The sequence below is a fragment of the Bidens hawaiensis genome, unplaced genomic scaffold (assembly GCF_021521415.1).
Source record: "Bidens hawaiensis isolate Kalapana, Puna unplaced genomic scaffold, B.hawaiensis_p1.1 tig00023637_1, whole genome shotgun sequence".
Classification (NCBI taxonomy): Eukaryota; Viridiplantae; Streptophyta; class Magnoliopsida; order Asterales; family Asteraceae; genus Bidens; species Bidens hawaiensis.
Genome location: NW_027493710.1, coordinates 27,018 through 49,007, shown reverse-complemented (window position 1 = coordinate 49,007; position 21,990 = coordinate 27,018). Strand labels below are relative to the sequence as shown.

At 39.6% G+C, this 21,990-nt stretch overlaps 1 protein-coding gene and 1 pseudogene across 1 annotated transcript; both read right to left on the bottom strand.

Annotated features, from left to right (window-relative positions):
- Positions 1-6,872: 6,872 nt before the first annotated feature.
- LOC143567780 (dirigent protein 23-like) lies at positions 6,873-7,519 on the bottom strand (annotated as a pseudogene).
- Positions 7,520-18,240: 10,721 nt separating this feature from the next.
- On the bottom strand, positions 18,241-19,980 carry LOC143567786 (uncharacterized). The gene is made up of 2 exons (XM_077054103.1): positions 19,200-19,980; positions 18,241-19,130 (listed from the first exon to the last, which is right to left on the bottom strand). The coding sequence occupies exons 1-2, from the start codon at positions 19,978-19,980 to the stop codon at positions 18,241-18,243; spliced, it is 1,671 nt and encodes a 556-aa protein (XP_076910218.1).
- Between the last annotated feature and the right edge of the window lie 2,010 nt (positions 19,981-21,990).

Here is a 21,990-nt window from a genome sequence, read left to right as displayed (position 1 = left end):
TCCTTCACGAATGGGGCTCATTCGTTACTTCTTGACGAATGGACCTTTATAACGAATTGACCTTTATAACGGATGAGGGTTCATTCATCAGTTCATTCGTTATTCTTTCTTAACGAATTAACATAGCGGATGAGCTTAACAAAGGATAGCTCATTCGTTAATTCTCCATAACGAATGGGGTTAGTTCATCACTTTTCCTTAGCGAATGGGTATAACGAATTAAGGCTCATTCGTTAATCTTCCATTAACGAATTAGGGTTAGGTAAGAGAATGTCAGAATATTCTCTGACATTCCCTTTAACCTCGTACGTCGTTTTCCGGGGCCGCCTTTCCGGTGCCGTCATCGCCGAAAAACCGGGATCTCGCCGGAAAAGCAAGATCTCACTCGTTTTTCACCATTTTTTCGTCCCGTGCGATCCAGATCTGAGCTAGGGTGACCCCTAAGCTCATCTTTTGATCGGTTTATACCCGATTCCATCCAGATCCCGTGACTTTAACGGTTTAGGGTGTTGGCCCGTCGTTTTTCGACTAGATCTAGCGGGTTTGGATCCATATAATATCATGACGTTATTACCTCGGATCGATGCTCGGTTTTTTTTGGTTATTTTGACTAGAGAGAAGAGAAAGATGAAAGAGAGTTTAAGTGTGTGTTTTTGATGGTGTATGGAATGAGTGGAATGAATAGATTATGGGTTAATAGAGGTTTATATATCATGGGTCATGGGCTTAAGCCCATGGTCTTTTCTTTCTTCCTTATTAACCAAAGTCCATTACCCATATTATTTAACCCAACATTAGCCCGACTCATAATAACTCATATTTTATTTTATTAACCGAAACGAGAAAACAGGATGTTACAAGTCTTCCCTCCTTAAAGAGGTTTCGTCCCCGAAACTTAACATTACTGAAACAAATCTGGATAAACGCTGACTTTGCGTGTATGTTAGATTTATTGCAGGTTGAGTGAAGAATGGCTTACTGCTTGGATGTGCTCAAGACTACCGGAAGCTTCAGCGACTACTAAAGTTTTTGGGATCTATAATCCCATGTAAACTTTTGACTCATTGAAATAGTATAAAAGAGTTAGACGTATTCCGCTTTTGGCGATTTGCTCAATTAACAACTTCTCTATAATAAATAAACGATTACCTCGGATGTATAGTTCGAGAATAATAGTTTAATAATTTATCTATATCAAATGATCTAGCTTCAGAACTTAGTTTGATTAAATAACTTTTAACATTGATTGAATATTTTATTGTTAAAATATTACTTTAGATCTTAAGTTTATAAAATCATACTTTTTTATATTGACGTTTATTCCTGTAGAAGAAATCATTTAAATTCTACGTTTCTTCCTCTAGAAGAAATCGTATTTATTAACTTCTATGTTTCCTCTTTTAGAAGTAACATTATTTATGTAAAATGATTTCTTTTATTACTTCAAGCCATTTGGCTCGTATGACGTTTGGTGTAGCATGCTTTGACCTAATAGGTTCAAACACTCTTATCAAGCTCTCTAGGAAAGTAAACAGGTCTTGCAGTTGATTGTGATTTATACGAATTACTTTCCATAGACAAGATACTCGACTACTGGTATTGTCATCCTTCCAGTTACTACATGTCTACCATGTATTTTTGTTTAATTATTTATAAATATCCTTGATATAAAGAGATTAGTGTTTCTTTCTTTAGAATAAAGTCAGGTGACAATAACCTTTGTATGTAAAACTTTATATTTTTAATAATCAAGAAAAATATATATTTTTTTGTAAATCTTTATATATAAAAGCTTAATATATCTATAAATTTTTCAAGGTTTAGGCTATACCCTCGACTAGGGTCTAAGCTATGTATTGAAATGACTTAAGCATAACTCCTACCTTAAAACGAGTATAATGCTTAAGGACGAACGAGTAGCACTTTGATTTACGTCCAATGTCGAGGTATGAAACTTCGAAACACCGTAGTGACGTCAGGACTCCAACTCAGTGGCACGAACTTCTAAAAAGTGGGATTGCTTGGTATTTTGTTTGCCACAAATGAGGAGCCCATGTTCACTATTTATAGTCATCCCTGATCGGACCGTTAATCACCACCATTCGCCACATGTCATTCTTGTGATGACTCGTGGTATTTGTTGGTGACAGGTGGCATTCTATATTGATTAGTCACTAGCCACATGTCACATTGTGAGCAGGGCCAGTAGGGGGTGCGAGTCGGACCGTCGGCCGAGGCACATAATTTTCAGGGGCACACCGGCCGAACAGTTATAGGTGTATTTGATTTTGTATATTATATTTAAGTTTTTTTTTTACATATTATTTGACTAGGTTACGTACCCATGTGCAACACGGATTGGGATAAATAAATTTATTTAAACGACATTGTAAGAAATACAAAAAATGTTTTAAACTGTTTATATAATTCTGTATTCTACGGTATATTAAATTACGTATCATACAATATGAAAAAATATATATACATGCCGGAAATTCATAAATATCCAAATATTTCTTTTTGATTACAAATAAAATTCAACTTATTTAATATTTTAACTCATTTGAGATTAAAGCAGTGTTTAAAAACTGGACAATATTGGCCGTCCAACCAACAAATAAATAAATAAAAATGGCTCGTTGTTCGCAAACCAGCTTTCAAACCGAAAAAGCAACAACCGGGATAACATTAAATATTTTTAAAACTGAGTAGATGTACATAATAATTCATGCACCGCCAAATAATAATAATAAGTTGGATGCACTACCTTGTCTTTTATAAATTTTGGGTTTTTTTGTTGATTTCTCATTTGAGTGTTATGGGATGAGATATAGTTTTATTTAGAACCTTGAAGTGCCAAGTGACACAAAGATGGTCCAGTTAGGTGTCAAGTGACATAACCATATTTTTGTTTGTTATATTAAGATGAGTTTTCATTTTTTTTCTTTTTATAGCGGCACCAGAATATGCATTGTTCGTATTAAAGACTGTAAGAAATATAACTATTTAAATGGAATTAAAACAAATGTGTTTGGTAAAGTTAATTTTTTTATTTTTATTTTTCAAATTAAATTCATGTTAAATTAAATAATAATGGAATACCATTTGAAATGTATGACAATGGACTTGTAGATGCATCAACTGAAACATTAAAACAAATAGGTACAATCTTATATGTTAGTTGTAATATAAAATAAACACATATCCCATAAAAATTTAATTACAAGCAGATAAACGAATGATACTTTGTTGTATAACTCCCGTTAGAAACATCATTCTCCGAATTTATAAGATGAGTTTTTGATCTTTTAGACATCGCCTTATTATTTGACAAAATAAATACATTTATAAAAAGGAATCATATGAATGGTAGAAGAAGTATAAAATAGTACTAACGATGAACTGAAAGCGTAAACAATATGAAGAAAATTAAAATTGACCAACCACCTCCTACAGTCCGGTTTGGTTTATACAGCTCATAATTATAAAAAACGTAAACCAAACTGTTGATAAGGATTTTAATCAATTTTTATAGGGATACCACCTTTATGTTTATTGTATTGGTGATGAGCGGACATTTTTTACAAAACAACTTCATTTTAATATTCTAATTTAACGCCTAATTAGTTTCTATTTTATATAATTATTTAGTTATGGAATAATGAAATAGTTCCTGCATATTTTTTAGGGGAGCTATAAAAAAGTTATCATCCAATAGATACATGTAAACTTTATATGAAAACCACGTGTAATACGATGTTTGTAACCCATGTTATATAATATATATATATATATATATATATATATATATATATATATATATATAACACTACATAAACGTAAACAACTGATTAAAGGAGAATTTCATTTCAAGATGGTATGTTCGGCCGGTTTAATGGTTTTAAAGGCAACCAAGAAGAAACCTAGTTGGTATACATATAATTCACATATGCTTAAAAGTGCGAAGAATACAATATTGATATATGATGCGCAATAGAAAATACATAATTGGATGTAAGATTTGTTGTAATTAAGGTAAACTGATTGAAGAGGAGCAGGGCTATGAAAGGTTCCTCAGGTTTTTTTTTTAGTACGAACACTATCAAATAAAGGTGTTTAGTACTAAGTTGGGGTGTTCTTCGGGTTTGTTTTTCGGGTTTCGGGTTTTTCGGGTCGGGTTATTCGGGTTTCAAAGTTTTAAATTTTGACCTGAAACCCAACCCAAATATCTCACGGTTTTTTCGGGTTCGGGTATTTTTGGGTTGAGTTAATCAGGTTTCGAGTATCTTAGAAAAAAACACAAAATCAAAAAATATTTAAAAACTACAATGTTAAAATTAAAACAACATATTCTTCTTTGCTTATAAAGCAAATAATCAAATAATAAACTAACCTGACTTGACAAAACAATTTAAAAAAAAAAGAGTAAACCTAACTCGAACCATAATCGTATTCAATCGGGCGTGTTTAGTTGTTCGATTAAGATTGCTATTAGTAATAAACGAAAAACATAAATTAATAATAAGCAATCGATCCATAATATTTAGAATGACAACAATCGATTAGGCCAGATTCTAATAACTTTAGTGGCTAAAACTTAACATATTATATATAAAAATATATTTAATTTCAAAACAAAAAGTTTATTCGGGTTTTTCGGGTTGACCAAAATCTTATAAATCAAACCCGAGAACCAACCCGAATTACTTCGGTTCGGGTTAGTCTTTTCTCGGATTTGGGTTCTTCGATTAGGGTTAGTTCGGGTTCGGGTACGAGTTTTTTCGGGTTGGTTTTCGGGTTTCGGGTAAAAGTGACACCCCTAGTACTAGGAAATGAATGAGACCAAAGAAATTTAGTTTTCGTTGTTGTTGTTGACGAAAATCACTAATAAAAATAAACAAATTTTATGGTAACTAATATCTACTGTATATTTGTTGTCTACGTAATTAGTGATACGTAACTTAAAGGAAATCACTAATTATTAATTGATAATGAAAATTTTTTTCCATATTATGATTACTTGACGACTAATTTTATAATTAAATGTTAAAAGTTAAGGAATAAATTTAGTTGTGTATATGGAAAGTTTTAATTTCTTTATTTTAATTTAATTAAAAATACTTATGACATAAAGCTTCAAAGATAGGGTGACACATGGTAAAATATTAGGCTAATTAGGGGTAATATGGTTCAACAATCATTTTTATTTATTATAATAATAGATTCAATTTGATTTATTATGATGTATTTTTTTATTAGAGAAAATAACTGTTGTATGATCATTCTTGTGTTTATACTACGTTGATTTGCTAAAAAAAATAACTTTTACTTATTATTATTTCGTTATATAAAATTTCTTTATTGAACTCTAGTTAAAAATTTTAAGTTATGATTCTTTTTATTAATTTAAAAAAAAAATTGAGTGTTTTTTTGTTTGGCTACAAACCCTTTTCATATTTCTCATTTTTGTTCATCTTCGTATAATAACATGACCCATATTTATGTATGCATAGCATGTATATGCTTATTTCCTTAGGCTAAGGGGTATACCTCAGTGAGTAACCCCCACTGGTCCGACGTGGCAACCACATGGCAGCCCTCACACGAGAGGTCTCACTGGAACACCCTCACCCCATATTTTGGTAACGCGTGACATTACGCTACTGACGGTGGTCAGTATGCTCAGTGATGCCTCATTCTCCTCTCAACCAATCATATATTATTTCTTTTTTATTGTTTTTTAATTATTTTTATTATTAAATAATAGAATGGTGGAAAATTATAAAGAATAGTGTATTTCCATTGTTGAATGGTGATATTGTATGATGGGGGAAAGCTGCCGTGACGCAGACGTTTTGAATGAGAGAAATGGTGTTGAAGAGTGCATACCCCTTAGTCTTAAAATCGAGCCCTTATTTTGTTTGGGCCCTAGCTTCACCCTCCTTCTATATTGGGCCGGCCCTATGTATATGCATAGGAACACATGCATAGAGGTGCACAAATCGGGATTTTCAAACCAGGGTTCGGGTATGAAACCGGGTTCGGGTATGACCAGGTATTGGAAAATCGGGTATTGCTAATAACCGGGTCGGGTTCGGGTCCGGGTATTGTCTCTAAAAACCATACCTATGCATCGGGTTCGGGTCGGGTATATAACCAGGTATTCTAAAGCTGGGTATTTGAATACCCTAATTTCGGGTATTGAAAAAACCCTATTTGTGGGGTTTTTCGGGGTTTTTTCGGGTATAGATTGGATTTTTTAATACGTTGCACATTTTAGGGGTATTTTCGTGTATTTTAAGGTATTTTTCGGGTATACATCGGGTGTTTGAAGTACCCGGTTTCGGGTATTGAAAAAACCCGGTTCCGGGTATGGAACCTGTTCAGGTTTTCGGGTATCACCGATTACAAATCGAGTCTGGCTTGGGTTCGGGTTTTAGTACCGAAATGAATACTCTATCCGTACCCTACGGGTAGGGTCGGGTACAGGTTCGGGTATTAAAAAACTGGTTCCAGGTTTTTATTTCGGGTCCGGTTCCAGATTCAGGTTTTTTATGCACCTCAGCACCTCTACACAGGCATGCGATTCGAACATGTAGTGTCATGTTTATATGTTACAACTTACAAGGGACAAATCGCTCGAAACCATTATAAGCCTATTTTTTAAAGTACATAATCACAATTAGAAACCTATTTTAAATCATTTTTATTTTCAATTTCATAACCATCGTATCTTTATTGATCCAAAAAATTATAGATAGCCATTATAGACTATGGGCTGGGCCCGATTATATTAGCACGAATCCAGTTGTATAAAATTGTAAATAGACCAACTCAACGTATCGACTTACAAATAAGCTAAAGTTTAAAATAAATTTACCGCAAATGTACCTTCTATATATGTTTCCAAATGTAACTTAAATATAAGTTACAACCGTAACATTATACCCCACAATTGCATCACCAGTACTAGGATCAAGCCAATATGTTTGAGCCAAAGCATACCCGCGCGCAAGACGAAAAAGTCCGGTACCACCAACTATAGTCATCTCACGAACCGCTTGCATTGCGGGGTTTAAACTCAAAAGGCTAAACGAACTATCTTTATAGATCCCATCAATGAACCCATAGTTTAAAACCATAATCAACCCGAGCCCATCTTGTGCGGCTTGACCATACATCCCACGAGCGTGTCCAATAAGCTTGGAGTTCTTGTCGGGTCCTTCGGTCAACGGGTCGTCAATCATCATGAGGTTACCAAACCCGCCAAGTGAGTTGGTTGATGATGACTACGGTTGAGCCACCTTGATTGCACTTGGGTTGCTACCACTCAAGGTGTCATGGAAGTAGAATTGCATGGTTGTTACGACTTGTGAACCCGTGTCTGCGCGCTTGGCCCAGCTCACGTCGTTGGAGGTTTGAGCCAAGGCTCCAGTGGCTAAGAAGACAAGGAAGATAACGGTGACCATGGGCGCGATCATTTTGTGTGTGTGTGTGTTTTCGAAGTTTAAGAGTTCTTTTTATTTATAGTACGTAAGTGAGGCATGAGGGAGTTGGTAAGGGTGGGTTCAATAAATTCAACGGTGGTTCAGCTAAAATAGACTAATAAGTAAGTCATGGGGCTACCCTCTCACCATGGAATATGGGTTAGAAGTTCGTGAAATATACACATACACATTATTCGGGATGAAAATTTTTCCCGAATACTTATACTCTTACACATATCGTAATCGTGCTGAATTAGTCTATTCAATACAGCTATCGATATCAAGACTTTAGGAGTTTTGGTATTCGGTACTTACGGGTATGGGTATCTCGGTATTTGGTACTCGTTTGGAATATGTAAAGGTTGTATAGGGAGCTTTATTCCATATATAATGGCTAAAAATAGATTCAACCGTTTATTAATCATATAATCGGCTCTTGAAGTTCATCGACGTTTGGTTTTGGTATTATCTTTTCGTTGTGGTTAAGGGTTTCTATATAATGATTTGTTGGCCCCAAACCAATTTGGTACCAGTCCCGTACCGGTACTCGTATCGATTAAGCCGGTGTGAGTTCAAAGAATGTTTGAAGAAATCAAGTGTATTGAATCAAACATTGGTCGAAGATCCAATCGATGGAGCGGAAAAATTGGCTTCATTTAAAGATGTTGATTTGTTAATTATATGTACTTATTGGTTTCTAACTCGTTGCTAGTTAGTTGTGTTTGTAATTATATATATAATAATTACTAGGTTAGGAACCTGTGTATTACACGGGTTGGATAATAAAAAGGTATAATTGATAAATATTTTTAAATACGTTATATGATTAAACTTACATATTACATATAATAATGTAAAATGAAAGGTTCATAAATCATTAAAATTACAAATAAATTACAAGTTTTATATATATAAATAAATTGCTACAGTTTTATTGAAACATTAACAAACCGTCAAATCATACTTTGTATAGCAACAAAGCATATACAAATCATATATAATTTTTTTATTTAAACTAATTGTTAGTTTCTCTAACCATTGATGAGACCATCTGATTCCCAATTATTGCGTCTACTATTACTTGCAATTCACAACAAAAAATAACCAAACTAAGCATGATTTAATACCCAACACTTGTCTCATTCATTCAATTCAATTTGTACATTCATAATCAGTCAAATAGATCGAAAAAGAGAGAAAAAAAGAAAGAAAGATTGGCAAAATTCATTTTAGCTCGATTTCAAAATAATAAGGCTTTTGTATTCATATGTGACACCCATATTGCTAATCAAAATACTGGACAAGGAGTGTTCCGGTCCCAACCGGTCCATACAAAATTAGTCACTTTGACCTTCTACCCAACCCGCTTATGTTTTTGATCTTGTAAATAAGGCTTTTTGGTCAAAATAACCTAGAATAATATGATCAATTGGTTTCTACCCAACTTGCTAATGTTTCTTATCTTCCTTTTATCATGGTAACATCCAAATTTGTCATTGACAAAGGGGATCTATTGCACGAAACTTGGAACAAAATATAAATCAAGAATCAATATACTTCATGTTTGTGAGAATAATAAATAAGTCATTTGGGCAATCATAATTCATAATCAATAAAATGGGTGGCGCAACAAACATGACTTTATAATATTAATCAAACTCTATTAGTTGTAATCCACAATAAGGGTAGATAAGGAATAAATATGATAATGATAAGGCTAGATAAATGTTTTAAATCTTAATTAAATTTTAGTTTCAAATTAATAAATTTAATTAGAAATTATAGGTTAATACATGAGAGTGCTACTTGATAAACTATTAGGCCAACTAAGGGGTTTGTGATTTAACAAACATTTTTGTTTATTATAATATTAGATAATACATGATCTGTAGCGTTCAAAAAAAAAAGAAAAAGAAAAAAAGGAAAAAAGTCACCCTATGTATCAACGAATCTGTTAGCTTAAAGTAGGTAAACCGGAACCGATATACAAAGAAAACCGTGCTATGTTGTCTGGTTACTTACCTACTCCCTTTTAGAGAATAATAATAACGAAAATTGTAGATTTTGATTTGTTACATTTTTAATTTAAGTATAAGTTTTAGCAACCAAATGATGATATCATTCATCATGTGTATAACTGAAAAGAATCATTTGTTATAATGTGGTTGTTGGATTTAAAATAAGAAAAATATGGACTTTTGGTGATCTTGATGCATTATAAAACTGATGCACGCTATTGTAACAATACGTTACCGTGTATTCGGTATGTTCAACGTGACTTATGAGAGTTAGTATAGTGTTTGAAGAAACACAGATCTACTCCCCTGACTGGTCTTAGATTCAATGAGTCCATAAGGTAGGATACGGATAACTGTCAATACGATATGAACCCAATTCCCAAAGTCCAGTGACGTGAACCTACAAAACAGACACTGTGAGCTCGCTACGGGAAGGACAAGAGGGGGGGGGGGGGTCTTCCCGTAACCACCCTCCAGCGTGAGAATAAGTACAATTCTGATGAGGATAATGCACTTGAGTAAATAGTGAGAGTACAGTGAAAGTGAATGAATACCTTAAGAAGATTGGACACGTGTCCTCGTATGATAGGTCCAATTTATACGTTGTATGTGCATGCATAACAACCTGGACACGCGTCTCTAAGAGACTGGTTGATGAATAACCTCCTGGCCATGTGCACGGTTATAACGCCCTTGCCAGGTGTCCTTCATTGGTTGGTCGAGAGATCACGTATTGCTCAAGAAAGCATCTTGGTAGATCTTCTAGAATGTTATTAGTTAATGACTGCTGTCCCGATACATTGCCTCTTGGTCCTTTTCCGCGGACGGGTATCCCATCTCGCGGATGACTCTTAAGGGTGACAGGATGCCTCCGCATGCGTCATGCAAGTGTTTCTTCCTCATACGGTTAGGCGGGTGATCCGTATGTCCCGCGGGTGCTTTGTGAGGGGCTCTTAGCTGACCCGCGGGTAGTACTTAAGGGTATTTGGATCTTTTTGGTACCTTACCTCTATAAGTCCCCCCAGTCCAGTGTTTCTTCCGCGTGAAGTATTTTATGCGGGTGAAATTTTGGACTTAATGCGTATATGGGGATTTTTTATTTTGCAAGTTGGTGAGAAATATGTTTTCTTGCTGTGGATAATCATGAAAAAGGACAAGTTGGTCACTCGCAGGCGCGTGGGCAGATGACAAGACATGTATGCCGGCTGTCACTGTACTCGATTGTACAACGTTTTCTCTTTTTTGAATTTCCCACGAGACGTGGCACCTGTTTATTGGGTGGTCTTTTCTCTCTCCACTGTTCATATCCCATCGCATTTATTGCGATGAGTATAAATATAGGAGGTTAACTTGCTCTCAAAGTTTTATTGCCTTTGAATTCTGATTATCATCTTGCTTTCTCTTGCTAAACTTCTGACTTACCATTTGATTTTTTATATAACCGTTCAATATTCCATCAAATCTTACTGCAATGGCAAGTATTCAATCTGAAATTGATGAAGTGGAGGTTCGATGGGACCAATCTGAATATCATAAGTTAATTAATACGTATGGTATTATACCGGAGTGGGGACCGGAGTTCCCCTCTGCCGGATCTATAGCTAGTTTTCCGCCTCCTAGCAAGATGGCAGTGTATTCTGATTTCTTCGTCTATGGAAATTTCCGTTTACCCATGACGAAATTTTTCATAAAGGTATTGAGTGGGTATGGGATACATTTATCCCAGTTGCATCCACGTGCCGTTATTCGAATTCGTCACTTTGAATTCGTGTGAACGGCTCATGAGATGGTACCCCGTCTTGACCAATTCGCTGTATTTTACCGAATGGTCAACCACATAGGATGGTTTACATGCTAAGCTATAGCCGACAGGGGTATCGGTTATGAAACTGAAGGAGGTTCCAAGGATTGGAGGAACAAGTTCTTTTGGATTTCTGAGGACGTGGTACCGAATACCATGGTCCGACGTCCGGCTAATGAGCCACTCCCCAACATTGTCACAGTTGCTCATGAGGGACGGGAGTAGTTCCCCATCCTAGTTTCTAATCCTACCCCAATGCGGGCGGGTATGAGCCGTTTATGGCCAACTCCATCATATATGGAGCCTGTTTTTATTGGCTTAGATAATCGTGAGTTGCCTTCTTTCTTTCATCTTTTATTTTCGGATTTTATGACTGACTTTTTATGTTTCTCTCTCCAGCTCCGGGTCCTATGCTGAACGCTCTATTTGATGATAGAGGTTGTACGAGGAAAAGCATCCGGGATGCAAAGGACACGCCTGTCCTTGAGAAGACCAAGAACAACTTTCACTTTCCAACGAAAGTGCGGGCCGAACCCATAGTCTCGGACGCCACCTTTCAAACATGCGTGTATGTTCTAAATCCTCCCCCTCTTAATGTGCTTACTTCTGATGGGGTAATCGTCATTCTATCGTCGAGTGACGATTCCTCGACCCAAGAGGAAGAAAGCTTTGACGACGCTTATGAAATTTCATCTGTCTCGCACCTGTTGGCAGAGTTGGCACAAAAACAATCCTTTGGCTCATCCCAGGCCTGTGATGCGGGTGCGAGTGCCGTTGGTACTCAAGATGAGCCGGTGACCAAGAAGCAGCGGGCATGTCGTCCGAAGAAACCACAATCCATCCTTGCGGAACGCCTGAAGACGGTGACGGGTACGTGTTCTATTTTCTACCCTTTACTGCTTTTTGAAACGTGATTTAATCGTGATTTTTTTTGTTGTGTAGATCCGTCGATTGTTGGGGATGATACGTCAGAGAAATTGCCATCACAAACCTCAGCATTCGAAAAACAGCCATCTCCTGAGAAGGAGACGAAAGATAAGCCTTCTACCCCTCCCACTGAAGTAAATGTGGAGGGGTCTAACCTTCAGTCTGAAGCTAACGACTCATTAGACTGTCTGTTCCAGTCTGGAAACGTTGCTGGTTTCCAAGATGATAACCCTACGGTCAACGAAGAGGGTTTCAGGATTCACGAATCCCCGTCTCGATCTCCACCTCAATTTTTCTCTACTTCCTCACCCTTGGCTATGGGTGCGAGCGGGAGTTTCCAGTTTGGACCATCTGTCCATGCGGTTGGAGGGGGTTCGACGCAAGGTGCTCCGCAACTGTCTTCTTCGATCCCCGTATGTCTTGAAGCTTCGAGTTCTCATTATTATGGGAAGGCAAACTTAGGAAGAGACTATGATCTGTTTGTCCCTACCTGGGACATTGTCAATGGGTCTCGATTTTCTGACCCCGGGACCTGCATGAGCTTTGTGAAACATTGTGTGACACCAGCGGAAATTGCGCACCAATGTGAACGTTCCCTCCATGACCTCCACACCGACCTATCTGTTTCCTTGGCTAACAGTTTGGCCTGTAGCAAGGAAATCTTACGCGAATGGCGTGCCATGGGCGGGAAGTTAGGTGAAGCTTCTCAAGCCATTGAGACTGCGAAGAAAGAGGTTGAGAAACATCGCTCAGCAGCGAGTGCAGCGAGGTGGAAACAGTCTGACGCCGAGGCTGCCCTTAAACAAGAAAAAGATCGGAGTTCTGTTGCTGCTCAACAATGGAAGGAAGCCTTGAAAGGAAAAATGCCGTTCTTGAAGCTGCCCGGGCTGAAACTCAAATGAAGAAGGATGACTTGGCGATGGCCCAAGAAGCAAATTGGGCTCTGGAAAGCCAAGTGACCCGCCAAGACAGTCGGATCCAGGAGCTCGAGGCAGAGTTGAAGCTGTAGAAGGAGCGGTCTGAGCTTAAGGACAAAACTGCTGCTGAAATGCAGTCTTCTTACGACTCGTTGCTGCAATCTCGCTCGGAAGCGGAGGCTCGTGCCTCCGAAGTAACCAATGAATTACAAGAGCTTCGGGACAGGGCAGAGCATGCTGAGCGGGATAGACAATGGTTCCTCAACCGAGGGCTTGATTCCGTGAGTTTCCCTCATAAGTTGCTTATTATATACTTCATGTTTACAATGCTAATATACTTTGTATTCTTTCGTCAGGTCATTCGCCACGTTAAGGGAAGTACTGAGCTTACTAACTGTTTTGTAAACTTAATGACCGCTTCGTCTGAAGCTGGCCGCGTGAAAGGCTTCAATGAAGGGATGTGGTATGCTCAATCTGGTAAAACCTTTGAGGATCACCCCCTTCATGGCCTTGATGTGAAACAAGAATATGATGTGCGGGTTAAGAAGTATGATGGCTTGATCTTTCACTTGCAAAATATGCTCCCGGAATTTGCGTCCGCCAATGATGGCATGCAACAACTAAGGGTTTATTTGGATGCTGAATCTGAGGACGTCTCGTTTGAGGATACTTCACCAAAAGCACCGGAAGACATACCGGCTTCTGATCCATAGAATAGGCGTAGACTTTTAGAACTTTGTAATTGTTCTTCCATATTTTGTAATCGTCCTTTGAATAGTAATGGAAAGAACTTTTTGTCTTGTGATTATTATATTTGTTTGTAAGATAACATCTTTGCAAGATACTTTTTGAATTTTGAAATTGTGCAAGTTGGATGACGTGGCGGAAAGAGGGACCTTAAGGGACAACTGACAAGATGTGTATGACACCTTTTGACAGCCTGTTCCCACTTTTTTGAACCTCCCGCCTGACGTGTCAATCATCCAACGGTCCGCAATTTCTCTTTCTTCTGTCAGTCAGACGGTCGCATTTATTACGATGAGTATAAATAGGTCCTTGGTGTCTCCAATTTAGGGATGAGCAAAATCGGGATCAGTACCAATTGGTACCGGTACCTTACCGAAATTGGTACCGATTTGGTACCGTCGGTACCGAATCTGTACCAAAGTTTTAAGTTTCGGGATCGGTACGGTACCGGTATTTCCCGATTTTTTACCTCCGGTACCATACCGGTTCCGAACCGAATATTTCGGTACCGGTACCGATACCAAGAATTAAGGATTTTTGGGATCGGGATTTTCGGGATCGGAACCGGTCGGTACCGGTTCGGTACCATGCTCATCCCTACTCCAATTCATTCTTATCTCTTTCAAACTCTTCTTCTTTTAAACTTCCAAATCTTAAAAATTTCTTACATACATTCATCTCATTGCAGCTGAGAAGAAGAGTACTCCGGCGATTCACGAGGTTGTCGTGAATATGAAGAAGAAGGACTATGACGATGTCGTTAATGTATACGGTTTAGCGCCGGAATGGGATCCGGAACGTCGGATGACGGTTCCATCGCTACTAATCCTCCGACGGGGAAAATGGCCGTGTGCACTGATTTTTTCACGACGGGGAACTTTCGGTTGCCCATAACAAAGTTTATGAAGGCCATATTAATTTCCTATGTTCTACATTTGTCTCAGATTCATCATTTGGGAATGCTTCGAGTTCGACATTTTGAGTTCTGCTGTCAGGCTCACGTCATTGAGCCTACAGTTGCTCGGTTCGCTGTTTTTTATAAATTGACGAACCGCGGCGGGTGGTATGGGTGGTCCTCTACCAAGAAGGGTCCTATTGGTACTAAGTGGTACCGGAGCCTCTATGAGTGGAAACCCAAATTTTTTTGGATTCGGGAGGACGCTATCCTATTCACGATGAGTCGACGTAAGGCTACTGACACCTCCCCCTCCGTCATTTCTACCACCGAGATCGATCTTCCGTTGTATACCACGTTGACCAAGACGCCCACGCCGCTGCGGGCGATTCACGAGGGGGCGTTGGTACACGCAAAGGTGAGTCGCTTATGGCCGTTCCCCAACTTGGAACCATATTTTGAAAATTCTAACAAGAGTAAGGTTTTATTTTATTCTTTTAGATTTTCATTTTGTCTTCTTGACATTTTTCAATTACAGGTGAAGGTTCCATTCTTTCCTTCCTTCTGGATAAGGTGGAAGGTATGATGGTGCGTCGGCTCATTTCTCCGCACGAGTTGTCGTTCCTTGAACGTACTCGACATAATTTTTTTGTTCTATACTCGCCGCGCGGAGCCGGTGGTGTCCGAGGCTATGTTCGCGAAAGGTGAGAAGATATCGCTGAAGGTGAGGGGATTCTTAAACCTCAACCACTTACTGCTATGACTCCTAGAGGGGTGATAGTACTCTTATCTTCTAGTGAAGAATCATTACCCCGTGATGGAGATGCACTTATTGATACTACTGACTCTGCCAATATCTTACCCTAGACAACAGGTTTGACCCGCAAACTTGGTAAGGCCCCGGTTGAGAAAGCTACGGTCAGTGGCGATGATGCTGATGTCACTGATGACGTCATTGCTGAGGACGAGTCCAAAATTGTTGATGAGGGCGCGTTAAAGCTGCTGGGAAGCGCAAGGTCCAACCTACCAAGGCTGCCCCGCCCAAAAAGAAGAAAAATAAGGTTGTACACTTGGAAGCTCACCTTCAAGAACTTGCTGCTAAAGACATTTCCTTTGGTAAACTGTCTTGGCCCCGTAGTTTTATTCAATATGCTTTCTAATTAAAGATCATTATTCCTCAGTGGCTTTGAAAGACTTTTCTGAAGACGTTTCAAGTATGAAGAAATCATCCTCACTTCAACCTCCACCGTCTTCACCACCCAACACTTCTGAGGAGCCAATGGCAAAACTGATGATTTTCATATGTCACCTTCCTTTAACGTCCATCGCTTTATAGATCAGGGAGGTGTCAGTGCATTTTCATATGGGCCTCAAACTTCTCCATCTCCTCATGAGGAAGACGCTACCCCGCATTGTCCGCGTTGGTCGCTACGTGAAAACTCAACGCTAAACGACGTGGACGTATGTTTTGAATATTTGCAGGAAAGCCTTCCTCCCGCAGAAAAGGGGCGACAATGTCGCTGTATCCGCCAAGAGCTGTTAAAATCAAACTCTTATCACTTGGCGAATACTATGTCTACAAACCAAGAGATATGCTGAGACTAGCTGGCGATGAACGAGGAAAGGAATGACTTGGAAATTAACCTTCTTGCAGCCAAGAAAGAAGCCCTTGGGGCTCTGAATGAGGCTAAGGAGAGCCACCAAGCTTTGGAAGCTGAGAAAGCTAACCGTCTTGTTGCTGAGGAAGCCAAGGACGTTCTCCAACAATAGTTGGACGAACAAGCGGAGTTGATAAAAACCCTTCAAGCTGAATCAGCAGCTAAAGACAAACGCTTGACCGATCTTGCCGCCAAAAGCCGAGAACAAGCTTTGGAATGTGCCGGCTATAAAATGGAACTTGTTCGGGCTAAGGCGGACAAGTAGTGGTTGATGGCGAAAGGGATTCCCAAGGTACTTGTCCAATCTTTGTTGTAGGTAATCAACTTGCTTATGATATTCATGTTTAAGTTATTCCGCAGGCTATTGCTCACGTTCGGGGCAGTGACGAGCTTGGAGACTGCGTTGCCCTCCTCTTGAATGCGTCCAAACAAGACGGTCGTCAGATAGGTTTCCAGTAATGCTATAAATTTGCTTAAGAGAGAAAGCTTCCGGAGGAACATATTCTGCACGACAAGGATATTGCTGCCATTCTTATCCCACAGACGAAAACTTTTGATAATCTAAAGTTTTCTTTCGTGGAGCAAGTATCCGAGCTTGCGGACAAGGAGGATGGACTAGAGCAGTTGAAAGATCTCCTTGGTCCTGACGTGGAAGATGAGGAGTCCGAAGATGAAACAAATAATGATAATGCGGAAGGCGAAGATGCCGCCCCATAGATGTAGATATATCTTCGTTGTAATCATCCTTCCTTTGTAATATCTTTTGATTGATAATAAGAAGTTTGTTTTATCCGGTACACTTTGTTTTATATGCTATAATATAAGTGTGTTGTCGGACCTTCGTTTTTGTCAATAAAGGATTACAAATGGACGAAATAACATGAGACTAACATAAAATTTCCATAGATTAAGCATAAGCCATATTACAAAAATTGAAATTACATAACTTCTGCTAATCTATTTGGGCACACAGGCAAAGGTAAAAAACAATGGAAACTGTTATATATAGCATCTCTTTAAGTGTGCCACATTCCAAGTTTGAGGAACCTCAGTCCCATCTAACTTCTCTAACTTGTAAGCACCATTAGATAAAACTTGCTTTATTTTATAAGGGTCTTCCCAAGTTGGAGCTAATTTGCCCGGAGGCTCCTGGCTAGAAGCCTCATTGTTGCGGAAGACAAAGTCTCCCTCATTGAATTCACATTTTGGACCCGCGAGTTATAATACTTCTGAAGTTGTCGCTTGTAATTGTGCTTGCGGATCGATGCTAGTTCTCTTCTCTCCTCAAGGAGGTCAAGATTCATCCGGAGTTCATGATCACTATCCTCGATCAACAAAACTCTTGCCGATGGAATCCCAATTTCGGCTGGGATCATGGCCTCAGTGCCATAAGTTAAACTAAAAGGCGTCTCAGAATTAGTGGAATTCTTTTGGGTGCGAAAGGCCCAAAGTACATGGGGGAATTCATCAACCCAGCCCGTCTGTTTAGTTCCTAACCTTGCTTTAATCCCTTCTTTGATAGTTCGTTTGGTTCTTTCGACCTAACCGTTTGCTTGCGGATGAACTACAGACGTGAAACTCTGAATAACTTGGAGTTCCTTCAACCATTCCTATAGTCCGCTATCAGCAAATTGGGCCCCATTGTCACTTACTAGTTCCTGTGGAAGACCAAACCGGCAAATGATGAATTCCCAAAGGAATTTCTTAACGCTTGATGTTGTTATCGATGCAACCAGTTTGGCTTCCACCCATTTGGTGAAGTAATCAATGGCCACTATCAAAAGTTTGACTCATCCAGGGGCTTCTGGAAATGGTCCCATAATGTCAACAGCCCACTTCTGGAACGGCCAGGCGGATGTTACTGGAAAAAATTCGTTTTTTGGACGCAGGGTATTGGGAGCATAACGCTGGCAAGAATCACACTTTCTGATTTCTTGCACAACGTCTAAATGCATCCCAGGCCAATAATACCCAGCGTTCATGAGTTTTGCCACAGTCATTCTAGGACCCGCGTGTAAGCCACAAATTCCCTCATGGATTTCTCGTATTAAGTAGTTCGCATCTTCGGCATCTACACAACGCAATAGTGGTCCTAAAAATGATCTCCGGTACAACACGCCATCATTCAATTGGTAATTCAAAGCTTTCTGCTTAATCTTCCGGGCCTCAGCTTTTTCTGTTGGCAGAATTCCTGATGATAAATAAGCTATAATCGGTGTCATCCAGGATTCTGTGCCGGTCTGAATTACCAGTACTTGGTTTTGTTGAATGGACGGGTGGTCTAGAACTTCGACGCGAATATCTTTAGCAAAGTGCTCTAAATTTGTCGAAGCCAGTTTGCTAAGAGCGTCCGCCAACTTGTTTTCACTCCTCTTAATATGAATAATGTTAAAAGAGGAGAATTGGCAAATCAAGTTCTTTGCTTGCGATAGATATGAAGCCATGACATCATTTTTTGCTTCATATATTCCATTAATCTGCCCCGCAATTAGCATGGAATCCACCCGTGTCTCCAGATGTTTCACCCCAAGCTGTTTAGCTATCCGCAGGCCTGCCAGAAAAGCTTCATACTCCACCTCGTCATTAGTACTTTTAAAGTCTACCTTTATGGCGTATGTGAATTCATGTTCCTCGGGGTTGACTAGCCTGAGGCCCGCACCAGATCCTTCGCTGCTTGAAGCTCCATCCGTGAACAATGACCAAATTTGTCCTTGTTCCGGAGGTACTTGGGGTTGTTGTTCGATCAAACATTCTTTCTCTTTGTGCTGCGGGACTTCGTTGACGAACTCCGCAAGCACCTGCCCTTTAATCGTTGGTCTGTGTTTATACTCAATCGCGTGTTCACCCAATTCGATGCCCCACTTTTCCAATCGCCCAGACAATTCTGGTTTGCTCAGCACATTCTTGAGTTTATAACCGGTCAAAACGTTTATGGGATGTCCCTGAAAATACCTGCGAAGCCGTCGGGCTGCATAGAATAGTGCTAAAACAAGCTTTTCCAACATTGAGTATCTGGTTTCCGGGTCTGACAACGTCCTACTGACATAGTAAATTGGAGTTTGGACATTTTTTCTGTCCATCAGTAGTACGGCTCCCACAGCAATATCAGATGCCGATAAATACAACGTTAACGGTTCTCCCTCATAGGGAGCTGTCAATGTGGGCAACTCCATCAAACATTTATTGACTTCTTGGAACGCTTGCTCGACTTCCGCGGTCCACTTGAAATATGCTTTCTTGAGGCAATTCTTCAAAGTTGAGACAAATGGATAGGATTTGGCTGCATGGTTCGCTCGAAACCTATTCAGTGCTATAAATCTTCCATTGAGGGTCTGTACTTCCTTGAGAGATAAGGGAGAGGGCATGCGGGACACTGCCTGGACCTTGTCTGGGTTAGCCTTAAAGCCATTGCCTATAACAACTACCCCGAGGAACTTCCCTTCCTCCATCCCAAAGGAGCACTTAGCCGGGTTCAATTTCATATTAATGCTCCTTAATGTTTCAATTGTTTCTTCTATGTCTCTCAACATCTGATCTTCTTCAATGCTTTTTATCACTTAGTCGTCCATATAGACTTCCAGTTTTCGACTTATTTGTTTTTTAAAGGCTTGATCCATTAATCTCTTGTATGTGGCACCCGCGTTCTTTAACCCAAAAGGCATCATTCTGTAACAGAATGTTCCTTGGTCCGTGCGAAACACTGTTTTGTCCTCATCCCCAGCTGCCATGTGAATTTGATGATAGCCTTTGTAGGCATCGATAAAGCACTTGAATAACGGGTTCACCCTTAATTTGTTCCGGACCCATCTTTCGCTTTTTCTGTACAAACGGGGTAAATAACGGGTTCACCCTTAATTTGTGTTCCGCAATGCTCCGCGGGACTCCGGTCATATCCGTGGGTTGCCAAGCGAAGATGTCCATATTTTTGGTTAATAACTGTTTCAAAAAGGTCCTCACTATTTATGTGATAACGGGTCCAATTATAACTGTTTGATTAGGGAATTTCTTGTTCAAAACCCATTTCTCTGGTTCGGTCCTTTGAGCTTGCTTTGGGACCTTGCTAGGTCTTGAACTCTCAGTTTCAAAGCAATGTCTTGACATGAATTATTGTCATGCCGGTGCGAGTTGGGATTCCTACTGCACCGTGGGCTGTGGACGGGTGAGCGTTGAAGTCACCAATCGCCTCTCGTCCCAGAATGATGTCATGTTTGGAAGTTGCTGGTAAGACTAAAAATTCAACTTCCTCAGTTCTTGAATGAACTCCGTCGCGTAGTGTGACCGGAAAAGATATTATACCCCTTGGGTGCATCACCTCACCACCGAAACCAGATACGGGTGCATGAACTGGTTGCAATCGCTCTTTATCATCCTCATCAAGTTGTTCGAAACACTGTTCGTACATAATGTCAGATGTACTGCCAGTGTCGAAGAACACATATTGCGACCGGTAGTGACCGAAAAGAGCAGTAATTATCAACGGATTCTTTTTGCATGGTCCTCCTTTGATTCGAGGAAAAATCACAGGCTTGTTTTTCCATTCCTCATCTAAATATTCCTTTCTTTTTCCTCCAACCCAACGTCCACCCTGAATAATGTGAATGTTCAAATCTTTAACTTGCCTTTTGGCTGGGCCCTGGCTATCCCTTGCGGGAGGCTTGCCAGTCCCTGGTCATGTGCCTTCGACCAAATGTTCAAGTTTTCCATTTTTAACAGCTGCTTCAATTTCATTTTTTAGGGCCACACATTCGTTCGTGTTATGTCCAATATCATTATGATACGAGCAGTGTTTTTTGTTATCGAGGAATGACTTCCTTGGTAATGGTTGAGGTTTCCGGAAGGTCAAATTCTCAGTAGTGATGATTTCTGAGGGAGTTTTTGACAATGGAGTCCAATTGTTAGAGGACCGAGCTGAAAAATTGTGCTTATTCTTATTGCCAATAAGGGATCTTGCATCAAATTGCTTTGGTGGTTCCGAAGTTGGCTGTAATCTCGACCAAATTGTTCCATTGGCCTGTCTATTTGGTCTCGGGGTTTTGAACTCGACCCTTGGTAATTGCTTTTGACTATTGGAACCCAAAATTTTTTCAGTTCTTGCAAATAACATGGCTGCCTTCATGATTTCGTCCCAAGACTCAGGCATTCCGTCTCTTCCCGTGAGAGCGCGGATCAAAGCATCACTAAGAACGTTCTTGCGAAATGCTCCTCTCAACACATCCTCGCTCACCCCACCAATGTTAAGGCTCTCGTTATTAAAACGAGTAATGAAGTCTTAAATAGACTCATTATTTCGCCTTGCAACATCCAATATTTCTGAGGGATCGCGGGTATGTTTCTTTTGTTGACTGAAATGCTGAGAAAATTTTGCTACAAAGTCATTCCAACTTTTAATCTGTCCGCCTGGTAACTTTTCAAACCATTCCCGCATAGATCTCGTGAATGTTAATGCGAACATGTGGCACCAATATGGAAGAGTCCAACCACTGACTCCTCCAACTGCCACAAATCTCAGCAAATGGTCGCTCGGATCTGTCATTCCATTA